Source organism: Pelodiscus sinensis, chromosome 10, assembly GCF_052426305.1.
Source record: "Pelodiscus sinensis isolate ZL-2025 chromosome 10, ASM5242630v1, whole genome shotgun sequence".
Taxonomy (NCBI): domain Eukaryota; kingdom Metazoa; phylum Chordata; order Testudines; family Trionychidae; genus Pelodiscus; species Pelodiscus sinensis.
Genome location: NC_143061.1, coordinates 33865619 through 33893213, shown reverse-complemented (window position 1 = coordinate 33893213; position 27595 = coordinate 33865619). Strand labels below are relative to the sequence as shown.

At 45.3% G+C, this 27595-nt stretch overlaps 1 protein-coding gene across 1 annotated transcript in view; it reads right to left on the bottom strand.

Moving 5' to 3' along the window:
- SLC9A9 (solute carrier family 9 member A9) overlaps nt 1–27595 on the bottom strand; it is a 402473-nt gene that overhangs the window by 282693 nt on the left and 92185 nt on the right. The window contains exon 5 of the mRNA XM_075937666.2: nt 4409–4524. Within this exon, the coding sequence (XP_075793781.2) occupies nt 4409–4524 (116 nt within the window). The remainder of the gene's footprint in view (nt 1–4408; nt 4525–27595) is intronic.

Below are 27595 nucleotides of genomic sequence, written 5' to 3'. Positions count from 1 at the left end.
TTCAGAGAAATATTCCTTGTCATTTTCTGTTCCCCCAGCAAAGGCAGCCAAACTTCTTTTGTGTTTTAGCATTGCCCTAGATGGATGAATGGAGGATTAACAGTATTAAAACAATGAACAGGGTGTTTGCATTACACACTTGTCCCTTCGATTCATTGCTACTGGTTTAGCCAAGTTGCTCATTGGTGCAACTAAACAGAATTAGATTGGAAAAGAGAAAACAAGCCAACTGCAACAGATTATTTGTAATATAATCAAGTGCTGGATTTGGAAGCTGTAAGCAACCTTTTGTTTTGTGAGCGTTTTATCTTTCTAATTTAAAAAAAAATAAATCTCTTTAGCCTTTCCCTTCCCACAGGAAGGTTCTGATCGTGTACTGAATCTTATTGAAGGAGTTGTGGAAAATTTTAAATGGCAGCATATTGGCTGTTTGGATTCAACCCCAGAATGAGAACAATAATTTGCTCCAGTTCACGAAACAAACTAGCAGTGATTGGTTTAGTGAATAGAAATTGTCCCTTGTCATATTTTCAAACCCTCTGTTCAATGATATACCAAGGTCTTTAAAGCCCTTTGCTAACCATTGCAGTTCCATTGAAAGAGCAGAATGTTAGCCCAAATTGAGGTAAAACAAGTGTTTCGTCTGCATCATAAAATGCCCTACACTCCACTTCTGTCACAGCTCCAGAAATTCCAAACTATTTTCTGATGAATTTTCAAAGCCAGTATAAACAAAAATGGGCAGCACTTCTCCTTCCAGGTTCAAAGGACTGAGATGTACTCCATTACACAAGATTGATGCCGTTATCTTATCCACTTAATTGTTTTAAATGGTTTTGACCATCTGGCCCTCTCCCACTAGCCATAAATGCCTTATTTCATTCTATGCTTTGTACTTGATTGGACCTCTTGCCAATGAAAAAGTGTAACTATTTAGAAAGATTGTGTAGCTTTTTGACTATTACACATACATAAGAGCCTCAAATAAAAATACAAAGAGAATAATTTATCTGGTGAATTTAGATGTATTTTGTTTGTGAATTGTCTGCAAGCAGCTAGTGATTTTATTAAATATATTCTTCAGTCAAATTACTGATTGAACATTTTCTATAAACAATTCTTTGTCTATAGGTTGTTGATAAGATGAGCTTATTTTATTTTAAACTCCAGTTATGAGTCAAGTGGGATGGTATTGTTTCTGTTCCCTTGTGGTTGAGCAGAATTCTCTAAATCAGCTTCCTGATATGAATATTAATGTTTATGAATTCATAACTGGCTTCCTATGACTTGTATTTGCTTAACATTTGTTGTTGTTTCTTTTCCCCATGTGTTCCTTTAACATCTCAGCCATTTAGAGGATCCACTGATTGTTTGGCAGGCTTCCTGCTTCTGATGTACTTAAAAAATTCTTGCTGTTAGTTTTTGTGTTTTTAGGAAGTTTATTTTAAAATTCATTTGCAAGTAGCCTGTCAGAGTTTGTGCACCTATTACCTTCACTAGGATTTTGACTTAAACATTTTGCATTTTAAAACATACTCATTGTTTTTATTACATTCTCTCTGCAATGTTTTTACCCTGAGAATAAATGTATCTCACTTTGTGAAGGCTGGTTGGTATCTAGTATACACTGTTGAAGCTCCCGGAGAAAGGTTAACCACAGGTGCTAGATCCTTCCCAGACCTGCTGGAGAAATCATAGCTAAGTACAGAGGGACAGGAAACCTAAACCCCTGCCCTGGAAAGAGAGACATACAAGTGTCTGCTCAAGAAGGATGACTGCTGGGAGCCTAAAAAGCTTGAGTGTCCCGATGAAGACCAAACCATGAGGTGCATTTGACCCTGACACTATGAAACAAAGCAGCTTGGCTGTGTCAGGAATTAGGTTGTTCTGTATATGCCTGCTGGTTGAAACTTAAGCATCTATGGGATGTGAGTCACCTACTGGGTTAGGTGGCACCCAAAGTGGGGTTTTGACGATCCTAGTAATGCCTAAATGTTTGACTTAGATGCCTAAAATGCAGTAAGAAACCAAGTTCCAGTGCACCATGCATACTATATTGAATAACACTCTAGATAAACTTCCCTTTCTCTTGCCAAGAGTTATTTGCCACTAAACATGGTGGCTATGTCTACATTGGCCCCTTTTCCAGAAGGGGCATGTTAATTTCAGCGATCGTAATAGGGAAATCTGCGGGGGATTTAAATATCCCCCGCGGCATTTAAATAAAAATGTCCGCCGCTTTTTTCCGGCTTTTAGAAAAGCCGGAAAAGAGCGTCTACAGTGGCCCCAATCCTCCGGAAAAAGCGCCCTTTTCCGGAGGATCTTATTCTTACTTTGAAGTAGGAATAAGATCCTCCGGAAAAGGGCGCTTTTTCCGGAGGATCGGGGCCAGTGTAGACGCTCTTTCTGGCTTTTCTAAAAGCCGGAAAAAAGCGGCGGACATTTTTATTTAAATGCCGCGGGGGATATTTAAATCCCCCGCGGATTTCCCTATTACGATCGCTGAAATTAACATGCCCCTTCCGGAAAAGGGGCCAATGTAGACGAGCCCGGTAAGAAAAGGAAAATGATCAAACAACCAAGAAATTTCATGGCACAAGATACATGTCTCGTCAGTACCATGGTACTGAACTGGTGCATTTTCAGCCTATATCTGGAATGTGTGCTGTCCATTTTCATTTTGACCTCCTTCACTATTGCCTCTTAAGGGCAAAAATAAATGCATATTTTAAAAAAATCATAACCCTTTTACTGAATTTTTCTATGTACACTAAACTCATTGAGCCAAATTTTGAGAACTAGGCATCATCTGTCAGTTTAGGATTCCCGATCCCACATCTGGGAATTCCGACAGACATTCTGGCATCCATCATTTTAACAACACATCAGACTCTAAATGCTGCATGCCACTTGTCATTACCTCAGACAATTATAGAGGCACCAGCAGGCTTGCTGATGGGAGGGGGAGCTGCTCCAGGGCCTGGAAATTTAAAAGTGCCTGGGGTTCCAGGCCCCAGAGTCTCAAGTGGTGCTCTGGGCAGTGGTGAAGGTTAGCTGAGGGAGGCTAGCTCCAGCCTCACCCCTTCCACCAAAGGCCCTGCCCTTCTGCGGGCATGGAGCTGAGCCCTCCCCATCATGCCTAAGAGCCTGGCAAGTCTGTCAGCCACCCTGGGCACCACAAGTTGGTATCTAATGGCCTAACACTTACACGCCTAAGAATAAAAGTTGGGTTTACCACATTACAGGTTTAGATTAACCACGAAGCACAACAAGGTTGTGACTTAACCTCTGATTTGTCATGAGGCGTCATCCACTGCCACAGTAATTCTACCCAAGACAACCAACACATCCGGCAGCCAGACATGAGCATGCTGGACTAGTGTCAGTATCTCCTCTCTACACTAGATGGTTCTGCTTCAGGACTGACTCTGCAAATTGTAGTCTCTGCTCCCCCAATGCTTGCTTTGAGTGTCTTATATACAACATGACCAGACTGCTACAGGCAATGCAGAGCAATTCCACCAGCAATGTGTCTCCAAACCTTTGTCAACAGGATACATTCAGACAGAGTTTGGTCTGGGCTGAAAAGTTTACAACTGGATCAGAACTTTCCCAAAGTTCAGGGATGTGTGGACCTGAGGCCTGTTTCTTTATTACAGATATTATTACATATGCAGTAGACAATCTACCAAGAATTAACATACCTACAAACAGAAAATCTCCAAGCACTTTGTTAATTAAGGGCAGAATTTAACTCCCATTAAAGTGAATGGAAGGATGTTTATAGATTTTACTGGGAATTGGACCACGACTTAAAAGGAGGAAGAACAAAGTGGGAAGGATACACCCACTTACATAAATGCTATATTTGACACTATGTATCTACAGCAGAATTGCTATTCCTTAAGCCTAGTAACACTGGAAGGCATCCTCTAGAGCAGAGGCAGGGAACCAAAGACCCAAGGACTAGATTTAGCCTCTGGCCAATAGCAAGTTTCCAGATGAGTAGTGAGATTTTTAATTTTTTTTTAATTGTTTGTGGTTCAGTGGCCCCTGACCAAAAAAGGTTCCCCAACCACGGTCTAGAGTTTTGTCAATTTCAACATTTCTAAGGTTGTGGACTACAGAAGCACAGTGTCTCCTCTACACTATATGGTTCTGCTTCAGGACTGACTCTGCAAATTGTAACTAATAGAAGAATCTTTCCAGAGAGTGAAATGTTTCTTTTGATCTAACATTTCTTGTTATCAGAATATCTATCAACTATTTAATAGCTAGTGGAGTAAAATCAGGACGAGCATGGGCAAGTGGAAGCATTATATTCTGGTCTCCATGGCTGACAGTTTTATGGCCAAACACAAACAAACAAACAAACATACAAACAAACAAACAAAATGTAAATGATTACCTGGGTCTGTAGCAGACATCAAGGAGCCAAAGAATAAACAATCAGTGAAGTGAAAATCCTCTCCTTTTAACTGGCCAACATGTAGCATGGCCTTCACAAAGCCATACATTATCAACCTGTCAGAGAAGAGAATAACAGAGATGTAGACATAGTATTCTACTTCTATTCTTTTCATTTCACAACACTTAATATTTTCCTGTTTAAACTACTGTAGTAGGTTGCCTTCTCCAACTTCTCTTAAATACACATATTGTCTGAGTACTGAACACAAATTACTGCTGTCATATAAATCTACTTCTGTTTCAGCTGTTGAAATATTGTATCAGAATTGTCTAGACATTTGAAGAGCAAAAACCTTTTACTGAATATTAGCAATTTATTCACCTGGTGACAGATGACAATATATTTAGCCATTTATTTTACAAAAAATAAAATAAAGTCACCTAAAGAAGAGATGATCAAAAATAATCTGTCAAACATTATAGAGTCTTCACACAAACATACAGTAGTGACGTGAGTGACTGTGTTGATTTGTTCTGATGTTTTTAAGTGGATTGTTTTTCCCTGTTTTGTGTGTGTGTGTGTGTGTGTGTGTGTTTAATGCTTCAAGTATAGGCTGGGTTAAAGTCTTCGCTTAGTCACCACAGTCAACAAGGCAAGTTTTAAAATATGGTGTTACAATACTGACAGTTTCACACAAAAAATTAACATTGGATTGTGTACTAAAGGGCTTGTCTACATGGAGAAGCTATTGTGAAATAAGCAATGGTTTGAATTTAAAGTGCAATAGCTCCTCCATACTACCTACCTGTGTGGATATTTTATTACACGCGAAGTACCTTTGTGCCATTCATCTTAATCCACTTTGGTCTGGAAGTTCTATTCCAAAGTAGTTTAAGGTAAACCACACAAAAACACTGAGTGCAGAGTAAGGGTGTCCACTTGGGGAGCTGGTGAGGAACAGCTACTGAGAGACTATTTCCCTGAGTAGAGAGGCCCTTTGTAATAACAATATGAAAGATACATAATTATGCATTTGAAGTCATCTTGAAATGAGTTTGCTTGAGAATAAAAACTGTAGTTAATTATTCTATTTTTTCCATATACTTCCAATACATCTAATATACACTATTACTACTACTGGTGCTTGCCTGTAAATACTCCTCATCCCCAATACAAGCAATAAATAGATTGTTCAGAAATCATGCAGTTTCATTTAGAGTGCATCTACGCTACACTGTTATTTCGAGATTACTAGCGTTATTTTGAAATAACAATCTGAGCATCCACACAGCCATAATAATTTCAAAATAACAGATGACTATTTCCAAAATCTGTAAACCTCATTCAGTGAGGAATAACACTTATTCCAAAATAGCTATTTCGAAATAAGGCATGTGTAGATGATCCACTGCTGCTATTTCGAAATAGCCTTTCACCAGGGCCATTCTAAATTATTCCTCCCCAGTGCCTCCTGGGGCTCTAAATCAAGATAGCACATCTCCATTAGAGAAACTGGCCTCAGACCAATTGTGAAGCTTTCTTGCAGTCTAGATGAGCTATTTTGAAATAAGCTATTTCGGAATAACTATTCCCGAGTAGCTTATTTTGAAATAAGCATGCAGTGTAGATGTACCCTTAGAGTACACAGCAGAGACAGAAAAGGAGTCCAGGGTGGGAACTTTGCCAGGTGGAGGGATCATAATTTTTAGAAAGGAAGCCTTTTGCTTTGCAACACATGGATGTTGTGTGTGAGGCTGCCCTTGATTCCCCTCTCCCTTGCCCCTGGGAAAGGAGGCTGGAAAACTCGGTGAGGAGGGAACGCTGATCCTCAAGGGCTGTAGGGGGTTCCAGTGCTTGTAGGCATCTGGCAAAGCTGCCATGTGGTCCATCACATCTGTCATGGATTACAAGACTCTGTCCTGGTTCTTCGCCTCCAGTCCTCTGCACACTCTCCTGTCTTCACACTCCATGCGCCTTTCCTCTAGCAGCATGTTCCTCCACTCACTTAAGTGCTCCCAGTCCAAGTGGGCGGACTGCATTTGCTCTTTGAATACATCATCCCTAGTCCATTTTTGCCTGCAGATTTGTGCTACCTGCACAGCTGGCAGGGCTTGGGGAGTGCACAGCAGGTTCACTGCTGTAACAAAAAAACTGAAGGGCAGACTTTTCAGGAGATACACTGAAGAGCAGCAGTTCCCACCTGCCGGTCTGTGGACTGGTGCCAGGCCACAAACCGCTGGCTACTGGGCCACGGCAGCTTTGGGGGACAAGGCTGGAGGACAACCGCTACCACAGCACTCAGCTGGCAGCTGGGAGGCAGAGCAAGGCTAGGTGAGGGGTGTGTGGCAGGCACCAGAGGCTCTGGGGGAGGGCGTAGTGCTGAAGGGCTCTGGGGTGGGGGGTCTCTAAGAGGTGGGGGGCTGGCACTGGGAGGACTCTGGGGGTGGGGCTAGTAGTGGGAGGCTACAGGGGCAGGGCTGGTACCAGGGGATGCTGGGGATGGGGCTAATATTGGGGGCTGGCTCTTGGGGGTTGGATGCTATGGGGCTCTGGAAACAGAAGGTTGGCACTGGTGGGTCTGGTGGGGGTGAGGAACTGGCACTGGGGCATTTGGGATGGGGGCTGGCATTGTGGGCTCTGAGGGCAAGAGACTGGCACTGGGGGGATAGGGTGCAGGGGACTCCAGGGTCAGTAGCTGGTGCTGGGGGGTAGTGGAGGGGTGAGGTGCTTTAGGGATTAGGACTGACATTGGGCTTGGCCCCAGCCCCCAAAGCCACCACCAACAGTTGGTTATAGCTGTGGCAGCCACTCACCACATGGCAACTGTGGGAGCTGAAGCCGGCTGTATGTAGTGGCTCTGGGGGGCCAGGCCTTTTGGTGGACCAGTAACATTGTATTTTCATATTTGCATATTCATTATTTGCACAATGAATAAGCAAATATGCAAATAAAAGGTTACCAGTCCACCAAAAGAATGGGTTTGCTGGTCTGTGATATCAAAAAGGTTGGGAACCACTGCTGCAGAGCATAAAGCCTAGTCTGTTAGAATAGAAGGAAGGTCTGTCTCAAGACAATAGGGATGTGTTATGTACAAGGCTACAGTTATTCTTTTTAATGGCCACTATGCAACAGGTACATCATAGAGTTCTTAGGAGAGCAGCTGTACTCAGGTTGGAGGCAAGAATGGTCAGGGGCAGGCCGAGGCTCAAACCTATGACAGGGCAGGGGCTGAGCGTGGTGGCAGAGCAAGGGCTCATGTGGCACCTGTGTGTGAGGCACTCCCTGTTTGCTGGGAGAGTGTAACTTTCCCTTCCCACAGGAGCAGGTGGGTGGAAGGAGGGAGAGGACCCAGGCATGGCAGCCAGGCAGGGCAGGGACTCATTCAGCACACGCACACCCTCTCAGTTTGCCCGCAGAATGCAATTTTTCCTTCCCACAGGAGCAAGTGAGCAGGGGTGGGCTGGGGGCCCAGGCTTGGTGACAGGGCAGGGGTTCAAGCCAGGCTTCATTTTGGATGAGCAAACAGAGGTTTACTCCAGAAATATCAGCTAATAGCTTCCTGGGCTTCATTCAAGTTGCCATGTGAGAGATCAGTCTTCTCTGAAGCACAAAGTAATAGGGAGCAGATACTGATGGAATGTTGCCAGAAACCGGGGTCTTATGTTGCAATGGTTTGTGTTGCAACAATGCCAGACCACTTCCTGCTGGCTTGGTGTGGAAAGGTGTTCTACCGTGGAGGAGGTAATAAGGCAACCTCCCCAGGAACCTTGTGAGAAGGATTAAAGAGTTCCTCTATGAGGGTATGTCTACACTAGTCCCCTAGTTCGAACTATGGAGGCTTATGTAGGCATTTGAAGTTGCAAATGAAGCCCGGGATTTAAATATCCCGGGCTTTATTTGCATCTTCCCGTCCGGGCGCCATTTTTAAATCCCCCTAGTCCGAACTAACTGCCTGCGGCTACATGCGGCAGTCAATGTTAACTCGAACTAAGTCCTTAGTTCGAGGTAACTGTTACACCTCATTCCACGAGGTGGACTTAGTTCGAGTTAACGTTTGACTGCCGCGTTCAGTTAGTCAAGACTAGGGGGATTTAAAAATGGCGCCCGGATGGGAAGATGCAAATAAAGCCCGGGATATTTAAATCCCGGGCTTCATTTGCAACTTCGAATGTCTACATTAGTCTCCCTAGATCGAACTAGGGGGCTAGTGTAGACCATAACCTGAGAACTTTATGGAGATGTTGAGGGAGGATTCCTGCTCCATCTCCAGACATGTTAACAAGCTGGTCTGGGGACCCCCCACTGCTGCCACATATCATACCCAATTGCCTTTACTCACTTACACAGAACTTAAGAACATATGGGGTCAAACCAAATGTCTATCTAGCCCAGTATCCTGTCTTCCAAAAGTGGCCAATGCCAGATGCCCCAGAGGGAGAGAACAGAAGAGGGAATCATCACATGATCCATCTCCTGTCATCCATTTCCAGACACTGACAAACAGAGGCTAGGGACACCATTCCTACCCATCGTGGCTAATAACCATTGATGGACCTAACCTCCATGAATTTATCTAGTTATTTTTAAACCCTATTAAAGTCCTCCTCTGGCAAGGAGTTCTACAGGCCAACAGCATTCTGTGTGAAGAAAAACTTCCTTTTGTTTGTTTTAAACCTGCTACCTATTAATTTCATTTTGTGACCTCTAGTTCTTATGTTATGGGAACAAGTAAATAACTTTTCCTTGTTCACTTTTTCCACACCAGTCATGATTGTATAGACTGCTATCATATCCCCCTTAGGCTATGTCTAGACTACAGGCTTTTGTCGACAGAAGTTTTGTTGACAGATACTGTCGACAAAGCTTCTGTCAACAAAGAGCGTCTAGACTACATCCAGTTCTGTCGACAAAGCAAACCATTTTGTCGACATGACAGTGTAGACACAAAGAACAGTGTAGATGCAATAACGCCTGCTGTCGACAGATCTCTGTCAACAAAAGGTGTTATTCCTCGTAGAATGAGGTTTACAGACGTCGACAAAACTGCTGAGTTCTGTCGACGTTATGTCGACAGAACTCAGCAGCAGTGCAGACACAGGTATAGTTTTGTCGACAAAAGTCCACTTTTGTCAACAAAACCCTGTAGTCTAGACACACTCTCAGTCTCCTCTTTTCTAAGCTGAAAAGCCCAAGTCTTTTTAATTTCTCTTCATATGGGACCTATTCCAAACCCCTAATCATTTTTGTTGCCCTTTTCTGAACCTTTTCCAATGTCAAAATATCTCTTTTGAGATGAGGCAACTACATCTGCACACAGTATTCAAGATGTGGGTGTACCATAGTTTTATATAGAGGCAATAAGATGTTCTCTGTCTTATTCTCTATCCCTTTTTTAATGATTCCAAACATTCTGTTTGTTTTTTTGACTGCTGCTGCACACTGAGTGGATATTTTCAGAGAACTAGCCACAATGACTTCAAGATCTATCTCTTGTGTAGTTATAGCTAAATTAGTCCCCATCATATTGTATGTATAGCTGAGATTATTTTTTCTAATGTGCATTACTTTTCATTTATCAACATTAAATTTCATTTGCCATTTTGTTGCCCAATCAGTTTGGTGAGATCTCTTTGAAGCTCTTCACAGTCTGCTTTGGTCTTAACGATCTTGAGCAGTTTAGTATCATCTGCAAATTTTACCACCTCGCTGTTTACCCCTTTCTCCAGATCATATATAAATAGGTTGAATAGGACTGGTCCCAGTATGGACCCTTCGGGCACACTACTAGTTACCTCTTTCCATTCTGAAAACTTACCATTCATTTATACCCTTTGTTTCCTGTCTTTTAACCAGTTATTAATATGCTTTACTTAAGTGCCTTTGATGAGGGACCTTGTCAAAGGCTTTTTGGAAATCTAACTACACAATATCTACTGGATCCCTCTTTGTCCACATGTTTGTTGATCCCCTCAAAGAACTCTAGTAAATCAGTAAGGCATGATTTCCCTTTACAGAAACCATGTTAACTATTCCCCAACAAATTATGTTCATCTATGTGTCTGACAATTTTATTCTTTACTATAGTTTCAACTAATTTGCCTGGTACTGACTTTAGATTTACCAGTCTGTAATTGCCAGGATCACCTCTTTAAAAATATTTGCATCACATTAGCTATTCTCCATTCATTAAGTACAGATGGTGATTTAAATGATAGGTTACAAACCATAATTACTAGTTCCTCAATTTCATATTTGTGTTCTTTCAGAACTCTTGGGTGAATGCCACTTACTTTTAGCAAGATAAAAAATGTGATCTCACCAGAATTGCCCTCCCTGGGATCAGTGTCTAACTGTCAGATGTCCTGGGAGGAGTGGACTGTCTCCAAGGTTATTAAAAGTTCTTGGCTCTCGGTGATATTGGTTGTTCCACTCATTTGCTGACCTTTCTCCAGCTCGACCATGCAAGGTCAAATTTAACATGACTCCTTATGAAAGCAGGAATATGAAAGTCAACTTTTAAACGGTCCTTAAAGCTAATGGAACAAGCTTGGTGGTGTGGATTTATCGTTTAGAAAATCGACCTAATGCAGCTACGTTCAACCTAAACTCCCAGTGTAGACAAGGCTAGAGCTACATATGGCTGGCTTTTATTCAAAAAACAGATGAGAAGCTTCCATGAGGCTCCACAGATGGGCCTCAAATATTACCTGGAGGTATCACCTCTGGGAGTGAAATCATACCACCTATCTAGATTTTCAAAGGCACCTAAGAAAAAACAACTCTCAGCCTCTGACTCCGCAATTTTAAAATAAACAGGATAATGAAAGACTACAAACATCACTGTTGTGTTCTCTATATTTATCTCACTGTCTGTATTTTGGGCCATTAATACATTTCAGAAAAAACAATGTTACGTTCTAGGTGATTGCGTCACTGTTTATTGCTTGGTTAACACAATTTCTAGGGTCAGTTGCAATGCAAATAAAAGGCCTGATTCTACTCCAATTAGAGTAAATTAAAACTTTACCATTTATTTCAGTTGGAGCAGGATCAAGAACAACTAATCATTTCAGTAAGACAACACAGAGTGAATTAAATATAAAACACTTTGGCTTTCATCTCTCATTTAGAAGCAGCATGTTTTAATGATAGTCTTATCTTAATGAAGGTCATTTCTTAATAGAGATACCATAAGAAATGTAATGTACAAGTTGACTACAGACATTTTAAAGAGCATTTAAATAAAACTAGTTCCTTTCTATCTCAGTGAGAGGTTTCTAGCCAGCTCAGCGGACAGCAATGTCATCTTCTCTACCTTAAAAATGTTTAACTGCCCTTTAGATATACAAGATAAACTAAAAGTCCACATGGGCAAATTCTCATCTAGCGTAAATTGTCATCTGTGGAGCTATGATTGTTCAAACCAGCAAAGAATCTGCCCTCGGGAAAATAATGTATACATTTGCAGCACAAAATAAAATAGATTTATATACATAACATTTGAAAATAGGAGTATGTGCACACATGAATGTACATAAATTAATTTCTCTGGAAGTACGACAGGCTAAATATGTTGTGTGTTTAGTTTGTTTTATTTACCTTTGAAATGACATTATATTTGTTATACTGCATGGTAAGCCAGATTCTAATATCAGTTATACAAATATATACCCAGGGTATTTTCACTTAAATCAGATGCAGTTGATGAGCAAGACTACACTTGACAGACTGCTTCCGCAAATGTGCACAGACTGACATTGTGAACAAACAACATCACATGACAAATAACATCAGCCGTGCAGAACGCAACGCTATCCACAGCCTCAAAAACAATTCTAACATTATAATCAAAGAGGCTGACAAAGGGGGTGCTACAGTCATCACAAACAGGACAGATTATGAACAGAAGGCAGCCAGACAACTCACCCACACCACATTCTACGAGCCTCTTTCCTCTGATCCCACTGAGGAATACCAAAAGAAACTACACCATCTGCTCATGAAACTTCCTGCTACAACTCGGGACCAAATTTATACAAGTACTCCCCCAAATACTCGACTGGGCATATGCTATCTGCTTCCCAAAATCCACAAACCTGGAAATCCTGCACACCCCATGTAATGGCCATGAGGGATGGCCAGCAGCCTGGAGACTAAGGGGTTAACTATGTCCCCTGTACCTAGCCAGGTATCTGATCAGACAATGGTAAGGTAGGTAGGGATTTAAAACTGAGACAAAAGAATTTTTAACTTTTCCCTCCTTTGTCTCTAAGTCAGTTTGCTCTCTAGATACTGAGGGAGACAGAGGACATGTCTCTCTCCAAGAAAAAGACTCTTCATAATGTGTAAGTAGGATAAAGTCTAGATAAATCCGTCAGGTTTTATTGTTTTCTGTTTTGGGAATTTGGATCTGATGTCTGTGCTGTTAGAAATGGGGTTTCCTCTCTTTTGTAGCTAAGTTTGGGCCCATGGTGGAATCCTCCATGAGCATATTAATTGGTGGCTCTTACCATCTAGCCATTTCAACTATGCTTGTAACTGGGGTATTGTTTGGATAATAAAAGTTCTTTCTTTTTTATTTAACCTGGTATTGGTTAATTTTTGTGTCCTGGTTTTATTTTAGAGCTGAGATTTCCCAAGTGATCTCTTCCCTAGTTTTTCTTGTAATACTTGGGTGGTGGCAGCAGGTTTTTTTAATGGTTTTTATTTACCAAAGTCCAGGTGTTAGGATTTTGGGGGAACTTTTGGTCTAAAAGCCTGTAAAGATCAGGTTTTTGAGGTTGCTTTTGCGGGCCCCCGCTTCTGCATTCATTGTGCTAGAGTGGGGAACAGCCTTGACACCCCATCGTCTTAGGCATTGGCATACTTACAGCAGGATTATCCAGTTATGTTGACTCTCTCCTCAGACCCTACATCAGGGATGGGCAAGAGGCTGCCAAGCCAATGGATCCAGTCCGTGACTGCCTCTCTGGGACCCTTCAGCATAGCTGAGCGGCAGCTGCTTTAAATGTGGCTGATCTATTCTGGGAGCCAGGAGGGAGGCTTTGTGCATTGCCCCCCGCCTCAGCAAAATCTCTTAGCTTCCATTGGCCAATTTCCGACCAATAGCAGCTGAAATATTTTGCTGGCAGCAGGGACAGCCAATGAAGCCTCCTCCCTCCCTCCTCCCACTCCTTCACCCTGCCCGGAGCAGAGCCACATGGAACAGCTTTTAACTACAGCCTTCAGATTCCTGCAGGGCTGCTGACTGGAAGCTGCCTAGCTAAGTGTCTCTCAGCCAGAGCCTCTGGCACCCCTGCCTCTTCCCCCCAACTACCTGCCCCAGGCCACCACCACTCTCTGTACCCCTTTCCCCAAGCTCATAACTCCCTCTCGGACCCTGCACCCAGGCCAGAATCCTCTCCTTCACCCAAACCCTCTCCCTGACCCTGCACCCCATTCCCCTGCCCCAAGTCATCACCCAAATCCCATGCACCCCATTCACTCAGGTCACAACTCCCTCCCATACCCTGCACCCGCTCCTAGAGCCCTCCCTCAGGCCAGAATCCTCTCCTGCACCCATATTCCCTCCTAGACTCTGCACCCCAAGCATTTGCCCCAGATCACAACCCCCTCCTTCATCCAAACTCCCTCTCAGACTCCACACCCCCTCCTGCACCACAGTCCCCTATCCCAAGCTCCCTCCTACACCCAACTTCTGTCCCAGAATCCAAACTCCCTGGGTAGAAATGCATCCCTTGAACACTTGCCAAATCTTGGAGTGGCTCCTCATTAAAAATTATTGCCTACTCCTGTTCTACGCTATCAGCACTCTAAGGATATGTCTACACTACCCTCCTATTTCGAAATAGGAGGGTAATGTAGGCATACCGCAATTGCAAATGAAGCCCGGGATTTGAATTTCCCGGGCTTCATTTGCATAAGCGGGGCGCCGCCATTTTTAAATCCCCGCTCGTTCAAACCCCATGCCGCTCGTTCAAACCCCGTTCCTGACAGCCAGTAATCCATCATCATGTGGAATGTGGTGCCAATACACTGTAGTTTCCTCAGAAAATCAGTGGTGTCTTGAAGGTAGCTAGGGATATGTCTACACTACCTCGCTAGTTCGAACTAGCGGGGTAATGCAGGCATACCGCAATTGCAAATGAAGCCCGGGATTTGAATTTCCCGGGCTTCATTTGCATAAGCGGGGCGCCGCCATTTTTAAATCCCCGCTCGTTCGAACCCCGTGCCGCGCGGCTACACGCGGCACGAACTAGGTAGTTCGAACTAGGCTTCCTAGTTCGAACTACCGTTACTCCTCATTCCATGATTTTCTGAGGAAACTACAGTGTATTGGCACCACATTCCACATGATGATGGATTACTGGCTGTCAGGAACACTATCCCCGATGATGCTACAGCACACCTGGTGGTTGAGCTATATGACTTTGTCCTCACCCACAGCTCTTACCAATTTGGGGACAATTTATATCTTCAAGTCAGTGGCACAGCTATGGGCACCTGCATGGCCCCACAATATGCCAAAATCTTTATGGCTGATCTCAAACAACTCCCACTGTACAGTGAGCCAGATTCTAACCTCAATTATACTAATGTATACCATCCTCTAGCAACCTTCCTGTACATTGACAACATCTTCATCCCCATGGGAAGGAGACTCTTGAAGAATGCTACAGGGATTTCAACAACTTCCACCTCATCATCAACTTTAACTTGGACCAGCCTACACAAAATACCCACTTCCTTGACACTACAGTACAATGAAATGATGGTCACATTTCCACCACTCTATACTGGAAACCTAGTGACCATTATTCTTATCTACATGCCTCTAGCTTCCATTCAGGACCCATCACATGATCCATTGTTTACAGCCAAGCCCTAAGATTCAGCCTGATTTATTCCAATCCCACAGATAGAGATAAACACCTAGAAGATCTTTATCAGGCATTTTAAAACTTAAATACCCACTTGGGGAAGTGAAGAAATAGATTGACAGAGCCAGACGAGTACCCAGGAATCTGCTTCTTCAAGACAGGCCCAACAAAGCAAATAACAGAACACCACTGGTCATCACCTACACCACCAGCTTAAACCTCTCCAACGCATCATTGACAAGGTACAACCTATCCTGGAAAATGATCTCTCACTCACAGGTTTTAGGAGATCGGCCAATCCTGGTTTACAGACAATCCCCTAATCTGAAGCAAATACTTACCATCACCCACACATCACACCTTAGACATACTCACCCAGGCACCTACTCCTGCAATAAAACCCGTTGCTAACTCTGTCCACACATCTATACAAGTGACACCATCACAGGACCTAATCACATAAGACACAACATCAGAGACAACTGCACATCCCCTAATGTGATCTATGCCATCAAGTGCCAGCAATACCCCTCTGCCATGTACATTGGCCAAACTGGACAGTCTCTATGACAAAGGATTAATGGACACATATCAGCTATTAGAATTGGTAACGCACAAAAATCTGTCGAGGAACATTTTAACCTGCCTGGGCATTCATTAATGGACTTAAAAGTAGCCATTCTTCTACAAAGGAATTTCACAAGCCAACTACACAGAAAGAATGGGGAATTGATCTTGATATGCCAATTTGACACTGCTTCTTGGGACTTGAACAAAGACTTGAACTGGATGGCCCATTATAAAACCTGCTTTCCTTACATTTAACACCCAGTTGACATCAAAAGCTAAGTATGGGACATTTCCAGCCCACTCAATTAGCCTCATTAGCACCTGCACCAAAATTGCCAGGTACTGTTTCCCCCTATCCCTTCTTTTCCTGTTAAAAATTGTTAGGGTGCCCCCTTTTTTTCTTCACTCGAACTCTTCTGAGAAAATGGGTTTTGCCCTCGAAAACTCATGATATAACAAAGCTACCCCTCTGAGACTCAGAAGTCAGAGGAAACCTAGAATAATTCCACTCAAGATCATTGGAGTCACTACTCGTTTATATGGGTGCAACTGAGATCAGAATCTCTGTGTTGTCTTGCTCATCAATTCTTCTTAGCTGAAAATGTCAGCCTACTATGGCAGGCCGAGAAACCTGCTGGAAGGCATTTACATGGGGAGTTGTGTGTATAGGTTTATGTTCCTGGAATAGGCTTCCAGAGACTGCAGCCCAGTTGTTAGGACACCTGAAGCCCATCTGGAGTCAGCCTGGAAGGTGGACTGATTAGAACACCTACCACCAATCAAGGCTATGAGCACACAATAAAAATCTTCCCTCAGGCAAGGCAGAGGGAAGGAGAAAAAGGATGGACCAGAGCCCAGCCCAGCCCCACCCCACCCCACCCCGCCCCACCCCAGGGCCTGTTCCCAGGCTTCATGGAGGAGGTATCCAGCAATGGTTGGGGAAGTGGCCCAGGGAGGGGCCGCTATCAGTGGGGCAAGGGCCAAGCCTCACAGCCCACTTGGGGCTAACACCTATAGGACTTAGGGTCAGAACCCAGAGCAAGTGGGTGGGACAGGGTTCCCCCAACCTTCCTCCTGGCTGGTAGGCTGCCAGCAAGGAAAAAGGGGAACCCTGTGAACTACCAGAGGGACTCACCTCCAAAACCCCAGACTGGCCAGTGATGAAAAGGGCTCTTGGAGGCTGTGTCTAGACTACATGCCTCTGTCGGCAGAGGTATGTAGATTAGACAGATCAGCAAAGGCAAATGAAGCCGCGATTTAAATGATTGCGGCTTCATTTACATTTACATGGCTGCCACGCTGAGCTGACAGCTGATCAGCTGTTTGTCGGCTCGCCGCTAGTCTGGACGTTCCCCCTGTCGACATCAAAGCCCTTTGTCGGCAGCCCCGTTATTCCTCGTGGAATGAGGTTTACCAAATCTACATGCCTCTGCCGACAGAGGCATGTAGTTTAGACGTACCCGGAGTGGGGTACTGTGATGGGGCACCATTGCCCTGTCCCCTCTGTGAATGAGCCGCAGTGGTGGGTGATGCGGTGCGGTGCACCGAGGAGCTGCGGTGCATGTGCAAGCGGCCCAGCGGGCTGTTCAAAAAAACGCTGGTGAGCCCAAACGGGGAAACGAGCTGGCTGATGCTGGGGATGCCAGGAGTGGAGGCAAAGGCTACTTCTAGAGGGGGAGAAAGAAACAGAGAGAGAGAGACCACGGAGGAACGGCAGAGAGTGATGGAAAGAGCCCTGGAGGTGAGGGGGAACATCATCTGTCGAGGAGGCGAGCAGGAGCACAGCAAGTACAGGGGCCACTGGGGCGGGAAGCAAGGGAGACCGGCCCAGAGGCCCGAGACCGAGGCCGGCGTACCAGCAGGTGGACAACTAGAGGCCATTCCCACACCAGGGAGCCCTCCGGGAGGGGACAGTAGGGTGATGCGCAGTGGTTTGACGGCCAGGACACCAGCTGCTGCCCCCCCATTAGGCAGCACCCCAAGGGGGTATGGCAGGGGAGTGAGCACAACGGTGACCGAGACCCTACAGCGACCAGAGAACCATGAAGACCGCATGGCGGTCAGGCACAGGAGCATCGGTCGGGGTTGTGTGTGGAGACGCAGTGTGTGGCGGGGTAGGAAGCGGCCCAGGGGAAAGAGCGACTAAGGGGAGTCCAGGAGTGAGTTGGCATCAGCTCCTGAAAGGGGCCCCCAAAGGACAACTTGCCATTCCGATGGCCCTGGGCTGGGGCTTGGAGGAGATGGCGGGCCCGGGCCCCCTTTCCCCACCAATCCCTCTTCATACAACAAGGGACCCACGACCAGGCCAAGCCGACCCGGTTGGACTCCGGATCAGGAACTGAAAGGCGGTTTGCTGGTGGGAACCTCCCCAGTGGAAAGAGGGCAGGCCACAGGCAGTCAGGGAGAGCAGAATCTCTCCAGCAACCCGATAGGCCCTGTAGGTCGGGATGCCCTCTGGGCAATGACACTAAGCCTCATTACCAGGATATGGGTGGCCCGACCCTTGAAGACAGGGCTAAACTAAGCCGGGGTGGGTTGCCATGGGCTTACGCCAGGGGAGCCCCCACCCCACACTGGTTTAGCGGCCACTAGGGCCGCCGATAGATACCCTTGCCTTTTCAGCAGTGGTAGGGACCCTGTAAACCTCTGAAGCGCATGCAAAGACCTGCCAGGAAATGCAGGACCCAGGGGGCTTAACCTAGACTTGCCACACTACCTACACCATTTTATACAGTCAGTTACATGTAGAAGTTATTATGTGAAAACCATTGATTATCCCAAGCCAGCAGCTGAAACCTTGCAAGGATGCAATTTATCCCTGAGCAATGTTAATAACAGGTTTCTTGAAGTGATTATTTAATGAGGTAGTACAAACACGTCTATTCCACAACAAAGTGCACGTTAGGAAGCTGAATCTGGCTAGATATTTCAGTTCCCAACCACAATGATATTGTACAGCACAGGACATAAGGAATGCTTTCTAATGGAAATCCAGTGAGGAAAGCACACCTTTGAGACAGCTCACCATTAAATCCAGGAAATAGCCTGCACAGAGGTCTCTGTTGCTTCTATAAGGTGAAGGGGGCTGCAAGAGGATGGAGGCAGGTGAAGGGAATTGTCTTTTATGGGTGATACCATTTTAGTTTCTTTGTACATGATGTTTCTAGGAAACTCTATCCCCCTATATATTAACAAATCAAATTCATCATCTTTCACAATCCATGTAGTGCATGATGTATTTGATAACAGGTTGAAGCTCTCTGGACCAGAGAGCCCTGGGGGTTCAGGGCAGCCCTGGGGCTGTGGAATCCCAGTAGCCCTGGTCCCAGGGCAGCTGACCCCCGAAAGGCCTGATGCACTTGAGCTCTGGCAGTGCTGGGGCAATGGAGCCCTGGCAGCCCAGGAGCAGCAGAACTCTGATGGCTGTAAAGCAGCCCCGGAAGAGTGAAACCCAGGCAATCCCGGAGCAGCAGAGCCTGGCGATCTGCTGACAGACCCCGTGAGACCCTAGAATCTGTCTGCAAAGGGGCTGACCTCCCGTGGTCTGGCAAACTCCCTCCTTTGGGACCGGGAAGGTCCAACCTGTAGTACTAGTAACGTATCTGTTACAAAACTGTAAATGTAGATGACAGTTTTTTGAGTTTCTTTCAGACTGACCCATTCACTGGGATACAGTCTCAGATCAAAACAGAGGCTGTTGACACACTGCATTTCAACAGTGGCAGACATTTTATGGAAGCACCTCCCTGCTTCCCTTATTTCGGACATCAAATTATCGACAAAGGCATTGTCATTCTAAGTTGCCAGAAGGGGCTTTATCCCTTTTCTGCCTCAGGCCCACTCCTCTCTCCCCTTCCTAAATCCCCACCCCACCCTGCATCGCCTCTTTGTGCCCCATTCTGCTCCCTCCCCCATAGTATGCGCCCCCTGCTCTCTAGCACCTCCTACCTCCTGTTGAACAGCTGATCACGGTGGGTAGGAGGCACTGGGGGAAGATGCTGATTTCTGGGTCTGCCAGTGGATGCTAAGCACTCCGGGTATGTCTACACTACAAAGTTAGTTCGAACTAACGGACGTTAGTTCGAACTAACTTTAATAGGTGCTACACTAGCGCTCCGCTAGCTCGAACTAGCGGAGCGCTTAGTTCGAACTAGGTAAACCTCATTTTACGAGGACTAACGCCTAGTTCGAACTAGCTAGTTCGAACTAAGGGCTGTGTAGCCCTTTAGTTCGAACTAGTGGGAGGCTAGCCCTCCCCAGGTTTCCCTGGTGGCCACTCTGGCCAACACCAGGGAAACTCTATGCCCCCCTCCCAGCCCCGGACCCCTTAAAGGGGCACGGGCTGGCTACGGTGCCCGTGCCAGGTGCAAGCCTGCCAGCACCCAGCTAGCAGACCCTGCACCTGGCACGGCACAGAGCCACCCACCCGATGCCCCCCAGCCCACCCCCTCTTGCCGGGACCAGGCTGGCGGCTCCCGGGAGCTTGCGCTGGACCGCAAGAGGCGGGCACCTTCCTGGGCTAGTGCGGACATCGTGGACCTCGTCCACGATCTCCGCACTAGGCACAGAAAAGTGGCCGTCTAGGGCAGGAGAGCTGCCAGCCTGGCCACCCAGGACCAGGTGTGCATGAAAATCAAGGGGGTCCACTGAGACCCCCGACACTGAGCCCTGAGCTTACAATGGCCGTACTGGGTCAGACCAAAGATCCATCTAGCCCAGTAGCCTGTCTGCCGACAGCGGCCAACCCTAGGGACCCTGGAGGGGATGGACCGAAGACAATGACCAAGCCATTTGTCTCGTGCCATCCCTCTCCAGCCTTCCACAAACTTTGGGCAGGGACACCACTCCTACCCTCTGGCTAATAGGACTCCATTGACCCAACCTCCATGACTTGATCTCACTTCCCTTTAAACTCTGTTCTAGTTCTAGCCTTCACAGCCTCCTGCAGCAAGGAGTTCCACAGGTTAACTATTTGCTTTGTCAAGAAGAACAACTTTCTCTTACTAGTTTCAAGCCTGCTACCCATTCCTTTCCTTTGGTGTCCTCTAGTCCTTCTTTATGGGAACTCATGAAGAACTTTTATGAATGCACCCTCTCCACCCAACCCCTGCTTTTAGAGACCTCTATCCTGTCCCCCCTCCGTCTCCTCTTTTCTAAGCTGAACAGTCCCAGTCTCTGTAGCCTTTCTTCATCTGGGACCTGTTCCCAACCCCTGATCATGTTAGTTGCCCTCCCCTCTCCCAGCCTTTCTCTTCCCCTCTCCCACCTCCTTTTCCCAGTCTCCCCCAGTTTTGTTCAATAAAGACAGAGTCAATGTTGGAAGAAACGTTATCTTTATTTTGTACATCAATAAGAAGGGGGGCTAGGGAAGGGTAAGTGGAAGGAGGTGAGGGAGGAATGGGGTACGAGCCCCCGATGGGGAGGACTGGGCTGGCTCTGCGGGCTTCTGGGGGTGGAAGCTCTCCTGCAGCCCCCCAATTACTCCCTCTCCCCAGATGGCAGCCTGCGGCAAGTGCAGCCGGGCTGATGGCCGAGTGGTGTGATGTGCCCAGTGTGGGCACTCAGGGCACTCCAAGCCAGAACTTCTTTGCAAGCGGGGCACCCCTTAGAACTGTGTGTCCGGGGTGGGGGTCGGGACCCTTTAAGCGCAGCCCTCGGCTAGCCTGAGACAGCATCTCCATGCTCTAAGTCCTCCTTTTATGCCCTGCTGGCACTGCTTCCGGCCATCCTTAAGCCCTGTTCAGAGTCCACTCAATGTGGACTTACTAGTTCGAACTAGCAAAACGCTAGTTCGAACTAGTTTTTAGTTCTAGATGCGTTAGTTCGAACTAGCTTAGTTCGAATTAACTAATTCGAACTAAGTTAGTTCGAACTAACTTTGTAGTGTAGACATACCCTCATTGTTTTTCATAGGTGCTGTTGCCCCAGAGCACCCATGGAGTTGGCATGTGTACTATAAAAGCCAACCTACACATTCAAAAATGATCAAGGTTGAGGTTTTCAAAGTGATCTAAGGGACGTGGGTGCCCAATTCACATTAAAAATTAACTCAGATCCCTTTACATGCCTTTGACAGTCTCAGCCTAAAACTGTGCTTCCAAAATTACCTGTTTATCTCGTACATCTGTTGCATTTTATCATTAAGCAAGACTGTAAGAGCTCTGGAGTAGGGGTAATCTTTACATTATACAGCACCTAGCATAATGAGACACTTATCCCTGACTAATGATATACTAAGTAACAATAAAATAAGCCTTTATACAGGCAATTTCTTGTTTTTTCCATGCAAATCTGGGTTTTACATATACAATGTCTACCTAAGTTACTTATGTGGCCCACATTAGCATAATATCTGAACACCTCACAATGTCTTAATATATTGATCCTTGCAGCATCCCTCTGAGGTAGAGGAGTACTATTTTACTGCAGGATGAAGATATTAGAGCCCATGTTTGTAAAGACACCTAAGCACCTAAGTCAGGGTGGGTAACAAGCGGCCCATGGGCTGGATGTGGTTTACCAGGGTTAGCCCCTGGTGGGCCCCCAGACATTTTATCTGCTTTTGTGTCTGTGGGGATGGCTGCTCACAGATTCCATTCGCTGTGATTCACTGTTCCCAGCCAATGGGAGCTGTTGGAAGTGGCACAGATGGGGACTCTATTTCCCGCAGCTCCCATTGGCCGGGAACAGCAAACAGTGAAACATGGCCAACAGGAACTGTGGGAAGTAGTGTCGACTGGAACACCACTTCCTGCAGCTCCCTTTGGCTGGGAACAGTGAATTACAGCCAATGGGAGCTGCAAGTGACCATACCTGTGGACAGGCAAGTACAGGCAAGCCCCGAACTTACGACATACTTGGTTCCTGGAGAATCGTCGAGCCATCAGAAGTCTAACCCTTATTTCCCATAAGCGCAATGATATAAATGGGGGTTCTGTTCCTGGCCTGCTTTGCCTCCTGGGAGTTGTATTCCCCAGCGTGCCCAGATCCAGCTGGGGGCTGTACCGGGTGGAGGAGGCTCCACGTGTCCCAGAGCCAGTGGCGTGGTGTGAGCTCGTCCCAGAGCTGGCTGGGGGCTGTGCCAGGTGGAGGCGGTGCAGCACGAGCTGCTCCCAGAGCTGGCTGGGGGCTGTGCCGACCAAGCTGCTCCCAGAGCCAGCTGCGGGCAACTGGCTGACCTGTGGCTAGCTGTGCAGGTGGGCTTTAGAGTCTGGGCTGGAGCAGAGCAGTCATAAATGTGGGTGGTCGTAAGTTGGGCAGTCGTAAGTCGGGGGTTGTCTGTAAATAAGGTGTCCAGTGACCCACAAATAGCTAACCTTGGCCATCTGTGTCAGGCCTGCAGGCCGATAGTGCCTACATTATTTAACCATGATTGCACAAGACGTTGGGGAAGAGCAGGGAATTTAAGCTGTCTCTCCCAGATCCAAGGTTATGCCCCTAACCACTGGGCCATCTTTTCTGTCACAGGAGAACATGCAATTATTGCAGGTAGAAAATAAGCCAATGGTTTTGAAAATGTGGCCATTAAATCCCTGAATAATAGGAAACAGAGCTATTCAAATATCAAAAAAGTAAGCAAATTAATGATTAATGAGTATTGAATAAATAGCATTCAATCAAATTCAGAGTTCATTCAATACTGCAAAAAATGTAATTCAAATTCAAGTGATTTGATAGTAGCAAAGGAACATTAATTCAACAATGCACTGGAGAAATCAAATTCAACAGCTGTACTCAGGAAAAGCCAGAGGGCAGGGGCATTTTTAAAAATGAGTTTGTAGGGGGTGGGGTGAGAGAGAAAAGCAGCAGACACTTAAAGATTCAGCTTGAGCAACTGAAAACCTTGTTAAATTCAGAACAAAGCTAACTTGTTGCTCCTTCAAACAGGTGTAGAAAGGAAATGGACTGGAATATTGAACAGTTCAGACCTTTTCTAGCTATGTGTGTCTGGGGACCAGTGAAGTGCCCTGGTGCCATCTGGCCTCTTTGAAATGCTAAATGAAGAGAAAGATGACCCTAAAAGTTCTTTAAGAGACATGGTACTACCTCAGTCAAGAAATGTTTTGATAGTCATTTCTCCTATTTGTCATGTACCTTACCCCTTCTGCACTATGATCTGGTTTGCCATGTATTCTGCACTGGAATGCTTTCTTCCATTTCCTCATAGAAAATGTATGACATAGTGATTCAAACCGTGCTTAATGTTTGTGATTATACTCCACTTCCCTCTGGATCTTAATGTGAGTGGTTCTGTTTCTATGCCGAAAAACAAATTCATAAGACTAAAGAAAAATTGATACCTGTGAACATATTTCTAGCCCTATTGTCCTCAATATTTCAGATTTTTTTTCCCCTAACCAACTGCAGACATTTAAATGGTTGATTTTCAAAGTCAAAGGCACAAAGGGAAGTTGGGCACTTGATTCCCAATGGGAGCCAGTGAAAACTGAATGTCTAATTTTTGGTTTTCCTTGGAAAAGCTCGCTGTTCTCATTTGTTTTAATTTAGTTACTTGTAGCAGGATCTGACCCCTGAAGCTCAGGGCTACCCCACAGGATTGGGGACCTGACACACCAGCCCTGTAGCCCCCCTCCTAGCCAGACCTGACAGTCCCATTCCGCTCCTGCACCCTACCATCCTCCCAGACCCAGCAACCCATAACCCATTCCTGCACCCTTCCTCCCAGCCAGACCCCAAGCCTGCTTCTCAGCAGCCCCGTCCAATACACTGATCTGATTTAGACCCCACTCCAGAGCATAGGAGAGCCCTCTAATCAGGCTGTGCCGTGCTAGGGGAATTTAGGTTGGTTTTGTTTTGTTTTTTGCTTCTCACTTTTGTGTAGCTCCCCCCAACTGATTTTTCTGCGGGTCATCAGCTCCTGGACCAAAAAAGGTTCCCCATCCCTGACTAATAGTGCCCCATCCAAATGACTAATAGTATTCTGGCTCTAAGTGCATTAGTCCAACCGAAAGGTGTGGATGTCTGAACACTTAAGGCAGCCCTTGCTTACTGCAGCTGAAGAAAAGTCGCATTAAGACACTGCTTCTACGTGTGAATCCAAGAGCAGTTAGGGGTACAGAAGGCCCCTTGAGATTGCAAACCTCTGAAAAAAGGCAGAGGAAAATAACTGGCAACAGTGGAAGTGTGATCTCCATTAAAGGACAGGTCATAACCCGATCAGATCTTCTGATTCCATCATCACCTCTGGCTTCTATGGATTAAGCCTAGGCTGACTCTCATCGAAGTACCTGTCTCAGACAGGTGCTCAAAAAGCAAAGAAACTGCCCTCAAACTGCACTGCCTGGTTCATATGAGAGAGAGAGAGAAATGTCAGCAAACTAACTGATGACATTTTGGCTCAGAAAGTCACACTGGTGCCCTTACATACACATTGAAATGGAGGATGAAAAAAATGGAATCCCAAGGGACCTCATGGATGAATGTGGGAGAAGGAGGAACAAGAGAAATTACGCAACACAACCCCTGCACTGGAGCAGATGCTTCATACAGTACACCCATCACACAGAAAATAGCAATGCTTCTGCCCTGTCACATTTTAAAATACAGATTCTGGAGAGATAGTGGTTCTTCCTGACATTTGACACAGGCTGTTAATGTGAACACACAGATTTTTAGAGCTTGCATAATAAGCCTTAGGCGTATGCGAGGTGAAAATAAGCACACTAAATCCTACACATCATCGTTGGTAAAAATTTGCTCCACTGATGCAGGTGGGAAAATGTGCTGTTGAGTCTTTCCTGCCAATAGCTGGGCCAAATCCTCAGATGGCATGAATTGGCATAGTTCATTTGACCCTCAATGTCTAAAGGCAAACAGGAAAAAAGCTCTGACAATAAATACAAAAAATTACACACATTTATATTGTGATTCAGAAGATGCCCTTGATTAGTAGCTGATTACCAGGCAAGCTACAGGGAAAAGTAATTAAATAAAATGGAAGCCGTCCTCAATTTAAAGTCACAGGGGAGGTAATTAAAAATTAATAGAAGCCACTGCTTCTAAATGAAGATCTATAGCATACCTAGTGTATGATCTATGTAGACAACCAAGTATATCTGATAATGGGGAGTTAACTGCTGAATTTTTTCCATCTTTGTTAATTATCAACACATTTCTAGTGAACCTCTGTTAATATTGGTTTTGTTGCAATAAAAGATTTAAAAATATAGTACCTGATTTTAAAATGTTTGTACAAATGTGCTGTTTAGTGTAACTGAGATTTGTAACTTAAATATTGCTTGCCAGCTCCACTGTTTAATCCATAGGGAATTTTTCATTTCTTTTTTAATTCCCTAAAAATCTCTCTGCACCACAACATGGTATTTTGTGGCCTGCAGGTAACTTATGGTGGCAGCAGATTGAACTCGTGGGAGTAAAAGATACAAAAGTAGTGAACAGTTGAAATTATTTCTTTTCACGGTGAAAAGTAAAATTAACAAAAATACTAAGGAAAAATTATGAGAAGATTGATTTTATCCCTTCGTTATGCCTGGTTTCTTACAGAGTGACTGACAATTTAAATCACAATACTAATAAAGGAGTAACTAGTTAGTCTTAGGAATGTATGTCACAAAATGTAAATAGCAGAGATGAAAATGAAATACCCATTCTCTTGCTCTGATTCATCCACTTCAACCTTATCAGTATATTCTTGAAAGTATTTCTATACAGAGAGGAATGTTTCAATGACCTGTTTTGGTTACAATGAAATGACTCATTATTTCAATACGATCTGTCTACCCAGTATGTGCTTCCTTTTGTTATCCTTCAAATCAGCATTGGCATCAGAAAAAGTATTTTCATCAGCTTTTTTTCAAAAAAATATTTATTAAGTAAGCAAATACAGAAAAATCCTCTGAAATGCTTCAGAGAACAATAAACTGATAATACATTTCCTCTGAACTGTTCCTTACAAAGCCCACATGCAAAAGAACAATAAATAAAAAAAAACCCTTTTACAGTAGAAATATGTGGTACAACAGAAAATAATGTGATTTCACACATCCTTTTGTATTCAAGGTTACCCAGGGTACTGTAGAAGCACCTCTACTACTGGTGTACGCTAGAAACATTCAACAGTTGAGCTTCAGAACTACACCCATGGCATCAACAGGTCTGTTAGACTCTCACTTCCCAAATACAAGCCTCAAAGGGGGTAGGAATGCTAGTGGCACAAGGAATGTGGTGTAGGAGACATGAAGCCCTGATGCCATGGAAGAAATCCATTTGCTCATCATTATCAATCAAGGCAAGGAAAATATGCTTTTCTCTCACCACAGACCTCACTCCATTCCACCCCTTTCCTCATCACCCCACTTCTTCCTGCCCCAAACCCTCCTCCTACGACTCCATCTTCCTGCCCTCACTCCTCCTCCCTCAGTGACTCCTGCCTGCCCTCTCTCCGCCATGTCCCCCCACCACATCCTGCTGAACAGCAGATTGTGGCAGGTATGAGACACTGAGAAGGAGGGGTAGGAGCTGATCAGGGAGACTACCGTTGGGTGCTGAGCCCCAGAGTAGCCATGGAGTCCATGCCTATGCCTCTCATTACTTTCAGCAGCCAGAGAGGTGGAGAAGGAAAACCCCCTTCCTTTCCCATGAGCAAGAAGTTGATAAGTGTGGAGAAGGGGAACAGGGAGAAATACATCTCCTGGCTAGCAACAGGAGACATATAGGAATGGAGTGAGAGAGAGGAAATAACTTACTGATCAGC